At 37.4% G+C, this 13,402-nt stretch overlaps 1 protein-coding gene across 1 annotated transcript in view; it reads left to right on the top strand.

Annotated features, from left to right (window-relative positions):
- The window catches only part of STK3 (serine/threonine kinase 3), a 142,360-nt gene that overhangs the window by 84,194 nt on the left and 44,764 nt on the right, over positions 1 to 13,402 (top strand). Inside the window, exon 8 of the mRNA XM_087825299.1 lies at positions 610 to 735. Within this exon, the coding sequence (XP_087681425.1) occupies positions 610 to 735 (126 nt within the window). The remainder of the gene's footprint in view (positions 1 to 609; positions 736 to 13,402) is intronic.

Raw genomic sequence — 13,402 nt, 5'->3', positions numbered from 1 at the left:
TTATCTTTTTTCCTACCTATTCTAAACTTCTTTGGACAGTTATATCTTTAAGGTAGTTTTCATTAATGTAATTTTATTAACAGGATTGCATTTTTGTGTTTGTGCTTTAGTGGTTTTTAAAAACAAGTAAACCTAAAAGCAAAATCTTTATTTCTAAAGCAGCTGAAATATTCTCTATTCTTTTTAATTTTTTTTATTATTTTTTGTTAATCCTCACCTGAGAATATTTTTTCCATTCATTTTTAGAGAGAGTAGAAGGGAAGGATGGAGGGAGAGAGAGAGACATTGATGTGAGAGAGAGACATCGATTGGTTGCCTCCTGCATGCACCCCAACTGGGGCTAGGGATTGAACCGCAACCCAGGTATGTGCCCTTGACCTGCAATCGAACCAGAGACCTTCGGGTCCAAGGGCCAATGCTCTAACCACTGAGCCATGCCAGCTGGGGCAATATTCTCTATTCTTAACCTATACATTTAATTCTGGATGAAAGAACAATCATTGAAGCCCAAGATCCTGGTTTGCATTTATTTACATGTTGTTTTAACGTTTTTTAGATATAATTCAGAGAAATCTTTTAGAATTATACTATTGAATTTTACTTTTCTAGCATCCTTTTATCAAGAATGCAAAACCTGTATCAATTTTAAGAGACCTGATCGCAGAAGCCATGGAGATCAAAGCTAAGAGGCATGAAGAACAGCAGCGAGAGCTGGACGAAGGCGAAGAAAACTCGGTTCGTAATCACTCTCAAAAGATGGGTTTTTCTTCTTCTGAGTCTTTTTCTGTAACTTTGTTTTTTCCTTTAAATATATCAATAGCACTTACTGTTTTATTATACAATGAGGTATGTTTGTTCATTAAATCTCGGGATATATTTTGTTTGCATTAAATCTTTGCTGTTTTTTTCTGATGTCTTAAGAGTGAGTGATTGTGGAATGTAAGGTTTACAGAGTATCTGGAGCACCACAGTAGAAGGTGGGTTAGTAGCAAAAGCAGGGGGGCATTTAAGGATCTAGTTTATTCCAGTTACTTTATACTGATGCGTCAGTGCGTTTTAATAACAAAATAAAATAATTTTATCACATTTTATGATGTGTGACACGTCTGTTTTCCACTAACCTTTTTTCTTGTTTCACATTATAATTTTTTTCTGGTTAAAGATACAGAAATGAATGCCTCTTGGTATTCAGATAGTCACAAAATCTGAAAACATATTATTATTTTTATTTTTACTGATTGAAAATGTCTTTGATAACATCATCTATATTTTTCCATAGAAGTTTACAAATTGAAATTCTTTAAAGAATTGATCGCTTGTTTTCTCTTTTCCCCCCAAATTCTAAAAATCCCTACTTATGACTATGTAAACATGTTAACATGTTGTGATTACATATTCTTTTTGTGGTTTCTGGAACTCATAATTTTCTCAGCTTTCTTACTGTTGTTTTTTGTTGTTACTTTTTCTTTGTACCTATTACTGATTTGTTCTCAAATGCTGCATTCCCACATTCTTTGCAGGATCTGCAACCCTGACCAAACAAACCTACTGGTGTCGTGCTTTGTCCTTAATTGTTCTCAGCCCCTCCCCTCTGACCTGAACCGAGGCTCCCTGGTTTTACTTCCGTGTTTTTATGGATTGTATCTCCCAGGAGCTTCCTGACATGAGCAGTTTTTTTTCAGACCTTCCATTTCTGACTATGTCTCAATTCTACCTTTACTGTTGACTGAGTATAAAATTCTCGTTGTCAGAGGAGAGGGGGGTTAGGGGACTGGGTGAAAAAGCTGAATGAAGAGGCTAAGAAGTACTAATTGGTAGTCACAAAATAGTCATAGGGATGTAAAGTACAGCATAGGGGATATAGTCAACAATATTGCAATAACTATGGTGCCAGGTGGGTACTGGAACTATCAGGGGGAGCACTGTGTACAGTAAGTGATTGTCTAACCATGATGCTGTACGCCTGACACCAGTACATAACAATATTAGAAGTAGACTAGTGGAAAAATAAAAAATAAAATAATATTAAGAAAAAAATTTTGGATATAAAGTTCTGCATTGGAAATAATGTTCCCTTAACATTTTGGTGTATTTCCTAACTTAGCAGTGATGGTAATGACAAGACATGATATTCTCATGCCCAGTCCTTTTAATCCTCTATGGAAGTTTTTTAGATCTTCACTTTCTCCCTGTTGTTTAAAAACTTTCTCCATGTTATTTCATGATAATGTGCCTTGGTGTAGATCTTTTTCCAATTTCAGTTTGGAAATAACCTTTAGTTTTGTGCAATTTTATTTTTGCTATTGATTAATAATTTTCTCTCTCTGGGGCTCCTTTTATTTGATTGTTGGACCTCTTAGATTTATCTTTCAATGACTTCTTTTTTTCTTTCTCTTTTTGTTTTTTTCTTGGAGGTCTTCTCAAGTTTATCTTCTAACCTTCCTATTTTTTTCATATGAAATATTTAATTTCCAGACCCCCTGCTCTCCCACATTGTCGTTGTCATCACCTTGGCCCTCCTTCGCTCCCTTCCTTCTCTCGGCTTCCTTCCTGTGTGTGTGTTTTGGTCTCTGACTGTCCACTTGATGGGTCTTCTTCAGACATCTAGTGATTGGATCTGGGGGGAGCACTGGAGCTGCCTCCTAGAAACCCTTTGTTAAAGAGAAGGGCTACTTGACTTGGAACCTCGCTGCACCGGATGTTATCACTCGCCGCTTCGCAGCCTGAATTTGCTTGCCAGTTACAGAGCCAGCTGGTCACTGGACCACTGAAAAATTTCATAAAGTTAAAATTTGAAATAATGTAGATTAATTTTCCCCCTGATTTCGAAAGTCTAGATCTGTGAAATTCACCATATTGAGTTGCTGCGTTATAAGAAATTTATATTTGATATTCAGTATTAATTCTTGAGCCCATTGTAGGTCTTGCTTTTTCCATTTTGAGAGTGTAATTTTCAGAGAATTTGTAGGTTATACCAATATCAACTTATAATTTTTCCAAATTTAATTTAATTCTACATAGTTCAGCTTATTAAAGTTGGAGAAAAATTTGTGACCTAAAATTAAATTGACATTTCCATCAACTCTCAATGTGACTTTTGAAAAGAAAACCCTTTATGATAACCATTTCCAGATCCGTTGTTTTTTAAAAAATTTAGTGCTATACACCTGTGTCCTGGGTAACTATTATAAACAAACCTCTCCAAATATTTTTTTACTCAAGAAAAGTAGAGGACATGATTGGGAATAGTGCCTTATGAATTTGATTTTTATACCTATTACAGAAAAAGCTTGTCTGGTGAGAATACATCTTGACAAACTAACATGTTTTGATAGGTGCTGAGGTAATTGTACAGACTTTTAAAATTAAACAAATTGCAAACAGAGATTTCTGCAGCAGGTTAATCCCAGTATCAAGGCTTTTGAGTTAGTTTAAGCATTGCTAAGCATGACAAAGGTCGTCTTTTTTTGGCATTTCTGAGCATGTGATATAAATTTTGTGCTGAGATGGGTCAACTGTATTACATAGTAAGAAAGAATTTGTTTCCTGGATATTAGTGGAAGATATTCCCAAGTTTTTATTGTGAGTCAAGTAACATAACTATTATTTGTTCAGATTTACTGTAAATACCCAAATTGCCTATAGAAAGTCCACTTTTTAAAGAGTATCTACTAACAGAGTTGGTCTACTCAATGCAACTTTGAAGTACAATGTCGTTGTTTACCAAGGAGCATTCATAGTTCCATATAAAGCAAATCTGTGAGTTCTTCCTTTAATATAAGATTTTTAAAAATAGTATCTAAGAAAGGATGCTTTTTTAACATTAGGATATGCTTCAGGCCATCCTTTTTTTAAGGAAAAAAAAGCATATGCATATTGAAATTTACTAACTACTTTCTAAATATTTTATTCTGAATGAGATTCTAACCAATTTTCTGGTTAAATAATGGATTCCAGAGTTCTGTTCTCTCAATACAGTCAGTTGTATACATGAATCACTTAAAGTCTGTATACTTTAGTTACCTCTAATGGGAAAATTATTCCTTGGGATGTGCGATACTTAATAGAATATGTAGAATATTCAGCAAATGGCTAGATGATTTGATCTTTCTCTTTGCACATTTGACACACCTGGGTGTTTCTAGAGGGGAAAAACCAACAGTGTTTGTTTTTTTACCGTGAGAAATTTCTGATTTAATTGATACAGGCTGAGGCCCAGGCATCAGAATTTTTAAAAATCTCCCTTAGCTGATTGTAATGTGGATGAAAACCAGTGACCTGTAGGTTCTAGCATTGGGCTTCATGACATAAACATTTATTCTGAATAAAAATTAATTCAGTAAATATTTATTCTAATTAGAAAGTTAAGGATTTTCTTCATTTTCTTTTTCTAAATTAACTTACAATTTTTGAATAGTTTTAGATTTACAGAATTACAAAAATAATAGATTCCATATACCCCACATTCAGTTTCTGCTTGCTATTAATAACGATCACAATGGATCCAAAAAGGAGTAAGAGAAAAAGGGTAAAAAAAAGAAATTGTTTTCAAAGACAAGTTAGCCTTTAGTTATATTTGTCCTAGGAACGTAAGCTTATAATTGTAAATCTTTTTATGTAAAAGCAGCTTAGAATGCAGTGATAAAGTAATATAAATATTTGATATTTCCTATTATTGAATAGACAGCATGCCCCTAGAAACATAAATATTGCTTATTTAAAAATACAACTTACATACGACATGGCAGTGGCGATGGTATTTTTAAATATATCAGGGTTGTTTGAAATCCTTGCCCGAGGATATGTTGATTGATTTTTTTTTAGAGAGAGGAAGGGGGAAGAGAGAGAAAGAGAGACGTCAGTGTGAGAGCAGCACTGATCGGGTGCCTCCCGTGTGCACCCCGACCTAGGTATGTATGTGCCCTGACCGGGAATTGAACCCGCAGCCTTTTGGTGTACGAGACAACACTCCAACCAGCTGAGCCACCTGGCCAGGGCTAAATATAGCAGTTTTTTAAAAAGTCAGTGTCCACTAGCACATTTCTGAAAGGTGTTGGTAATATGTTAGTAAATGTAATATTACCTGTTTTATGAACCTGTTTTATTGATATGTCTCCAATTGATTTGTTCTAGTCTTTTGTCTTTGGTGCCCTCTTGTGGATTTTTTATAAACTTCTTGTAACAACACAGTTTTTTAAAGGTGTTAACTTTTATTGTAAAATATTTGATTTCTGTAATCTTTATATTTTGTTAATCCTTTGACACGCCTTTGGCTGTGAGAGAAAAAAGAAAAGCCATGGTTAAGGCTGCTTTTACTTTTAATGTACTCTGTTGTATATCAGCATTGTGCACATGAGGTGTAAGATAATCTTATGTGTGGAAACTTTTAATATGATGCCAAGAACTTGTGCAGTCTTGCTTCATGGAGCCTCTGAAGTCCTGCCCACACGCCTTCTCACCATTTCGGCTTGTTGTACTGATGAACATGTCTTTTATGACTTCTGGAGATCCCGAAAGCTTTGATGTAACTTTGAAACATGCCTGTGAACATGCAAAAAAGTTAGGATCTGTGAAAGCAGAAATTTCTGTTGGTTAGGGGCAGGTATGTGAAAGACAGCGCTGTGCAAGCGCTCGTGCCACTTGCCGTGAAGTGGAAGGACCACCTACTTATTACAATGAGAAGGAAATTCATCCTTTGTACAGATTTCCAGATACTGCAAATCTTAGTAATTTTTAATTGGTGGAGAATTTATGACTTGTTTTCCGCCTGTCAGACATTGAAGCAGTACTTACGAGCAACCATTGGAAGGAGAATGCTTTGATGTTTTCTCAGTAGTTCTGAGCTCAGTTGGGTTGACTGTACTGACACCAGAGAGAACCAGCCGAGCCTACTGTGCGCCTTTCCCTTGTAACACAGAGACAGTAGATGCCACGGGTGTATTGATAACGGGCAGGGGGTAAATGCTATCCTCTGCCGCGGGTGGAAGTAGAGTTTGGGTCCTGTCCATAGTTTCACCTTGCTTTACAAGAGTATTTTTAGTTTAACGGTACATAGGGCTCTACCATGATGTGAGAAATACAAGCAAGTGTACAGTAGGACCCTTTGATTTGTGCCTTTTTTACCTCAAGTAATAACTGAAATGATCGACACAGGCTAGCAGGTTAACAGAGTCAGCAACCCCGATTCAGTGGTGCACAGGGAGAGAAGGAAAGACTTCTGCCAGTTTTCCCCAGTTTTATGCTCATTTCCTTGAAGTTGCGTTGCACGTGCCTTGCTGATTTCTTATTTGACTTTCTTCACAAATTAGTAATTAGATTCAGTGCCTTTCTTGTATGCAGAAGTAGCAAGTTCCATTAAGTCTTCTTTTGCTCACGAATAATTGGCATTGTCTCTTGTTTTCTGTCTTCATCATTTCAAATTAGAACCTTATACAACTTTCCTTTGGAGTCAGTTTGGTCTCTTTAGGTTCATCATATTGGGATTACCTTTGGCCCATTATGTTTGACTGTCCAGCAAGTTTCTTCTTTCATGACTTCTTTCAGATTTGACTTGTCGTTTCTGTTTCTCTGGGACCCTTTCTAGCATAGGCTCTGATTACCCCAGATCTGGGTTTCGGGAATGACCTTCTGCCTCCAGTCTTCTCTGATTTGTCCTGTAGTTCCCGAGGCTCCCATCACTGCTCTGCCGAGCACTTCATGCGTCTCCCACTGTTTAAACACTCCCTAAGCTGTAGGCCAGCCCTTCATGCCCCTGAACTCACTGCTTTCCCTTCTAGCCAGGATACTTCTGCCTTTGTGCTTGATATATTTTTAAATCTAAAATGTTATTTTTAAAAATCGACTTTCCTGCTTTTCTCCTAGAAATCTTTCTCTTAGAAAGATCCAGCTTTCTAAGGGGACTAACTTAACTCTGAGGAGCAAGGGAATCTTAATTCTGTAGTTTCTTGTTTCCACCCATTCCCAGTAGCTTGTTTCTCCGTTGTTCATCTTTTGGATTGTGAGCTCAGGGTTGGCTGGGTTTTCTCTCCGCCTGATGTGAGGTCTGGGCTAAAGGTTGGTATGAGTGCCGAGGCTGGATTTTTATCTGTTCCCATAAGGCACCGGGTGCTTCTATACTGGGACTGCATTAAGTTAATTTCTCAACATGGGGTTCCCCAGACCATGTGGATAATGTTAGAAAGCCCAGGCCCATGTGTGTTTGTACCGCCCCCCATCTTTACCTGTAGCCCAGGTGAGGCAGGCAGGTTTGCATGTCATCTTCACCTGTGAGGACAGTTTTTCCTGTTTGTCTTTTCACTGGGGATGTAGACCTTCACGACTCCCAATCTTTTACAGGGGTTTCAGTTCTGCTTTGGAGAGAACCCCAAAATGTGTCTCTAGTTCCCCTTTATACGCTAAAATGGAGACCCCATCATCACATGCCCCTAAGGCAGCCCTCAGGTCAGATTTAGCTTATTTTCACACTGGTCCCCAGCTCAGTTTGGGGCCCTTGGGGATTTCCCTTCTTATATTGACAGCTCAGTGATGTGCTTATAGTATGTGTGTTACCTTTACTGTTTGCTGTCGGTCCCATCCCTGATTAGCACCTCTGAGAGGTTTTAAATAATCTAGACCTCTGTAATATTTTTATATAATTGGTTCACTTATATATGTTACACATTCTTTTTTTCCCTGAAAATAATTTTTTCGTGCTGAAGCAGCATGCATATTCAATAGAATTGTTTAGCTGAATCAAAGCCATTAAGATCACTACTCTATACCAGCGGTTTTCAACCTTTCTCATTTCATGGCACATAAACTAATTACTAAAAATTCATGACACACCAAAAAAGAAGTTATATCTTTTGCTGATCTGACAAAAAAATAGATATACCTTTGATTGATTTACAAAAAAGTAATAATAATAGCAATTACCTGCCCGTTTTGCTGCAAAGTTACTGTTTAAAATAAAAATTCTTGTGCCACACCGGTTGAAAATCGCTCTCTGTACTAATAATGTGCTGTTCTGTGTTGCGTTAGCAATAAAGATGTATTTAATATTATTTCAAGAAGAGAAATAAAATAACTAGAATATTTCCAATGAGAAAGATACCTATTTCAGGATAGTTGAACAATCTCAATGTTGCAAATGACAGATGCTTTCTAAAATGTTTGTGTAAATATCCTTAAAAATCAGACAAATAGTAGCTGCCAGTCCTTTAAGGTAGTAGGTATTGCAGATGTAAAGGTACCTAAAGCAGACTCTCTGATTGTTTCTCAGACTGTTCTAGCATAAATCTGAGCAGTGGAGTAGGATTTCCTAATAATGTTTTCAAATATTTGTATTCCATGTGGACTTTATGATTCATAACCTGGATTATCATCAGTACTCTGTTTTGCATTCCTGGCACATGATGACCACTGATTGAAAGGCTATTGTGTTCCTCACTGGGACCGGCCGCTTGCTGCAGTGCGAAGCATCTGTTCTGCAGGCCTTTTTCTATAAAGTATCAACATGTTTTCCTTTTGCTTTTCTTCTGTGAGGAAAGCACAGGACACAGGAATGAAGTATAGCTTTAGAAACACTTGGTAAACTTCTGTTTTATTATAAAATAGTAAAAAGTATCAAATGAAATTTTACCAATAATGTAAAATATCAAGATTTTCAGAGGTAATGATTTTCAAAAAGGAAAAAGTGTTGCTGAAGAGTTTTTAATAGCATCACCATGTGAGTTTTCTGTAGCTCTCGTTCCATCTGTCCTCCATCAATTACTGTTTGAGCGCCATCGTCTCATTAGTGAATTGAGTGCTCGCTACTTTTTTCATTGCTTTTTTTTTTTTACTGTCAATTTGTAAATGAGATTAGCAGCCTTTAGCAAAGTGACTATGCAAGTAAAAATATGCCCTGGCCGATGTTCTGAGTGGTTAGAGCACCGGCCTGCAGGATCTCGGGTTCAATTCCCGGTCAAGGCTGCAGGTTTGATCTCCTGCCCCCTTTGGGGTGCGTGCGGTAGGCAACCGGTTGATCTGTCCCTCTCACATTGATGCTTCTCCCCCACCCCACTCCTTTCCACTCTCCCTAAAAATCAATGGAACAATATATCCTCGGGTAAGGACTAATCATAATAATAATAGTGATAAGCAGTAAAAGTGACCCCTTCCAAACTTGATTCAGTGTTTTTGTAATTTTACAGATTATTGAAGCCAGTTGTGTGAATCCAGAGGTGCGGGCGTCATTATCTCTGTAGGTTCAGCTCTAGTGTAGAACACAGGAAGACTAACAGCATTATTTCACACCACCCAGATGTTATGTTTCTTGTTAAGTTTAATGGTCACAGCACTGCATCTTACCAAGATAAAAGACAATGACTCACACATATAAAAATAGATTTAGTGTTTTGGGAATAAACTGGTTGTAACCACGATAAAATACAATATTAAATCAGCAGTAGAGTTTTAAAAAGAACTGATAGAAAATCAGCGTTTTCCCTCCTTCCCTCTTCAGTGGGATCTACTGGAAGGAGTAAATCCCAACTTTTTAAAAAGTTAGCTTTTTGAACAAGTACAGATCAGTTTATTTATGTATGTTAGTTTCTTCATCTCTTAGCAAAATGGAACGTGCTCTAGCTAACCTGTAATATAAGATAAATTAGACTTGAGAAATTCTGTAGATAATTTAAAAGCCTTGTCCAGTTGGAAGTTAGATCTTGGGCTGTAGAGTTAGAATGACCTGGTTAGAATCCTTGCTTATCCACGTATTTGTTGTATGACCTCGGACCCATTTGAACTTGAGGGGTGTCGTTTGTACAATGGGGATAAAAATATCTCACAGGAGGAATCAGAGGATAAGAGGACGCAGCCCTACAGTAAACCCTTACCATAGTGCCTATAACTCATTGATGATGAGTATTTTAATCGTTGTTAGATGAACCTAACTGTAATTCCAGTCAATAGCATTATTTTTTCCTCCCAAAGTTTCTTCAGTAGCCATTCTGTTTTTAAAACAATAAGTCAGTTTAAATAAAGCTCTGCACTAGAACCTTACGTGACATTGTCCGTAGTTCTGTGCCTTGGCACCACCTCAAAGTGAGGACTTTACATTCATTTAATAGGTTATGTAACAGGAACAGGCTTTGTACTGATACCAAGAATATAACTGTTAAGATCTGGTTACCGCCTGTATAGATTTCAGGGGCTAATGGGAGATTTGGACAGGTCACACGTACAGACAGCTACAGCGTTGGATCATAGCGTGTGATCCGCAGAAGCGCAAAGTGCTGTGGCGCCTAACTCAGTGTCGTTTCTGAACGGAGAGGGATGTCAGTGTAGTTCTGTTGTAAAAAATAAGTTGTACTATAAACCACCCACTGAGACTTGTTTACATATTTTACTTATCTAGTCTACTCATCCTTCAAGGCCTAATTTAAGGGCAGCCCCCTGCGAGGCTTTCCTCACTTATGAAAGGCAGAGCCAGAGGCTCTCTTCTTGATACTCCCATTGGACTTGCCAACACTTTCCTTACAGCACTTAAAATACCTTGTAATTTATTGTTATTGTGTGAGTCAGTTTCTCTTAGACCTCAGACTCCTTTAAAAAACCCAAAATAAGCAGAACTGTTTCTAATTCATCTTTGTATCTCAATGCCTGTTCATTTTAACATGTAAATGTACAAGAAATGCTCATTGAATGAATTAGTAAGTGAAAATAGAAGTTGATTCATTCATTAAATAGTTTTTTGTCCGATACCTACTATGTGCCTGGTGTCTGAGCATTGTGGATTCATCAGTGAAAAAGAAGCCCTCTGTATTTACTAAACCTGCATTCTAGTGATAGAGGAGGCCAGGCATGGGCTCTAGAGCATAAAGGGTGAGTCATGGAGGCTTCAGTGAGGCGGTGGCCCCGAAGGGGAGACTTGATTGAAGTAGAGGACCACGCCGGTGTGGCAGAGTATTCCAGGCTGAGAGATTGGCCAACTGAAAAGCTCGAGGAGCATTATGCGTAGAATGCTCTAGAAAGAGCAAACAGGCCAGCAGGGCTGGGACTTGATGAGTGAGAAGGAATGTGCTAGGAGATGGGATTGGCAGGTACTACTGGGCCAGATCACATTTGGCCATGGTAAAGATTTTGGATTTTTTTCTGAGTGCGATGGGAGGCCAAATGTGATTTGTCTTTTGAAAGGATCAATCTGCTTTTTGTGTGGGAGACTAAAGGGGGCAAGAGTTGGAAGCAGTAAAAACTGTGAGGAGGCTGTTTTAATAGGCCAACTGAGAGAAGAGAGTGGTTTTGACTAGGATGGACCAGATAATTTGTATGGGACTCTGGGAATAAGAGCTGGTGACATAAGCTGTTAAAATTGTAAGCCTGTGCCTCTAACTTAAGCATTCAAGTAGATCAAAATTTAAATGTAAGTAAGTACATGTATTTAGTGAAATAATAGACTAAGAAATGAAGGAACTAGTTTCTTAGTTCAAGTTCTACAGTTTTTTGTTTTTTTTTCCAGCTCTACTAAGTAGGTGTGTGACCTTGTGAAAATCTTGTACTATCTGTGGGCCTCAGTTTAAGATATAAAATGAGGGTTTGAATTACTAAAGGTCCCTGATTTTACAGTTTTGTGAAAAAGTAAATATATAACGAATGCTTACTGTATAATGGGATACTGAACAGAATACTTTAGCAGAATCACAACTGTAAGGCATTCTTATCTATAAGGTACTTATGTTTATAAACAGTTACAATATGAGATCTTAAATTTAAAAGCAAAAGTGTGTAATGCAGATGATAAATTCTACAGAAGTTTGGAAAAGAAGATAATTAATAAAAACTGAACTAGCCATGAAGATAATATGTACTTGATCTGGGACTAAGCACAATTTAGTTAAAATGAAGAGTTAAGGGCGTTCTGCGTAGAGAAGACGTGAGCAAAGAGGAAGGCTTAAGAAGCATCTCATGATACGGGTTTTTGGCAGCTAGGGACTCAGTTAAGGTCAGCCTGACTATGTTGCAAGATATGTGAACAGTGTGCAGATAGGATTTGCTAACTAAAATAACATCAGGGTCATTAAAACCCAGTCAGGAATGTTTAGCTTTTAGTGCGTGCAAGGACTGCGAGTGTTATAGAATCTTCAGTAGAATTAACCTAAAAAGACATTGAACTTTTACTCTCAGACAGCTAATGAAGATTACTGTTCTTTGTGGTGGTGGTGCTTGGGGATGGAGGCAGACTGGAGGGGCTAAAGGGATGGATGAAATGCTATTTGACTTGGGAATGCTGAGTTTTAAACATCATTAAGTATTTAAATAGTAAAGTCAGGAAGATTTCAGGATTTGGGAGTCCCCACCGTATTAGATAGAGGCATAGGAATGAAGAAGTCTTCTGAAAGAGGGAGGCTCAGGAAAGAAGAACAGAAGACTGTGAGACAGGCTGAATTTACTGTGTAGGGTCAGGAGGACGGGCTGTCCAACAGCCGAGAGCAACATGGGTGATCCTGTCTCCATATTTGCATTTTGACCTCTGTCAGACGGGTTGTGCTTGTGTGTTTCTACTTAAAGTGGAATAGATATAAATGGATTTTAAGTTCATGATCAAACCTTCCAAAATACTGGATTGTTTGGTCTCTCAAACAATTTGGTAGTTTATTTGTATGCCCTATTCCAGTTTATATTTTGCTGAACATTCTAAAGAGCATCTTTTGTTCATATTTCATTACTTAGTTGGTTCTTCTGTGAATTTACATTTAAAAGCTAATGGCTAGGATATGACAAGAAAAGTGTACACAGCAAAAGAAGAAAAGATAAATTGGATTTCATCAAAAATTAAAAACTTTTGTGGATTAGGGGAGCTATCAAGAGAATGAAAAGAAACCTATAAATGGGGAAAGATACTTGCAAGATTAATATCCAGACTATATAATGAACTCCTGCAATGCAACAATGACAAAGACAAATTATATCAAAAATGGGCAAAGGACCTGAGTACACATTTCTCTATACAAGAAGATGTACAAATGGCCAATAAGTGCATGAAAAGATACTCAACACCACTGGTCACTAGGGAAGTGCAAATCAAACCACATATCCATTAGGATGGCTATTATTAAAAAAATGGAAAATAAGCATTGGCAGGGATATGGAGAAATGGGAACACTGTGCACTAGTGGTAGGAGTGGAAAAAAATTTGGCAGTTCCTCAAAAAATTAAAAATAGAATTACCATGGTACAGAGTTGCAATTCTAGGTATATACTTAGAAGAATCGAAAGCAGGAACTCGTGTAGATACTTGTACACCAGTGTTCATAGCAGCATTATGTGTTACAAATAATTTATAATAACAGAAAATTACTTAAAATAACTAAATGATGTAAACAACCTAATGTTCCTCAGCAAATAAGTGGGTAAACAAAATATATATACAGAATGGAATATT

This window comes from Miniopterus natalensis, chromosome 16 (assembly GCF_054644295.1).
Source record: "Miniopterus natalensis isolate mMinNat1 chromosome 16, mMinNat1.hap1, whole genome shotgun sequence".
Lineage (NCBI taxonomy): Eukaryota > Metazoa > Chordata > Mammalia > Chiroptera > Miniopteridae > Miniopterus > Miniopterus natalensis.
This window is presented reverse-complemented; position numbering and strand designations above follow the sequence as displayed.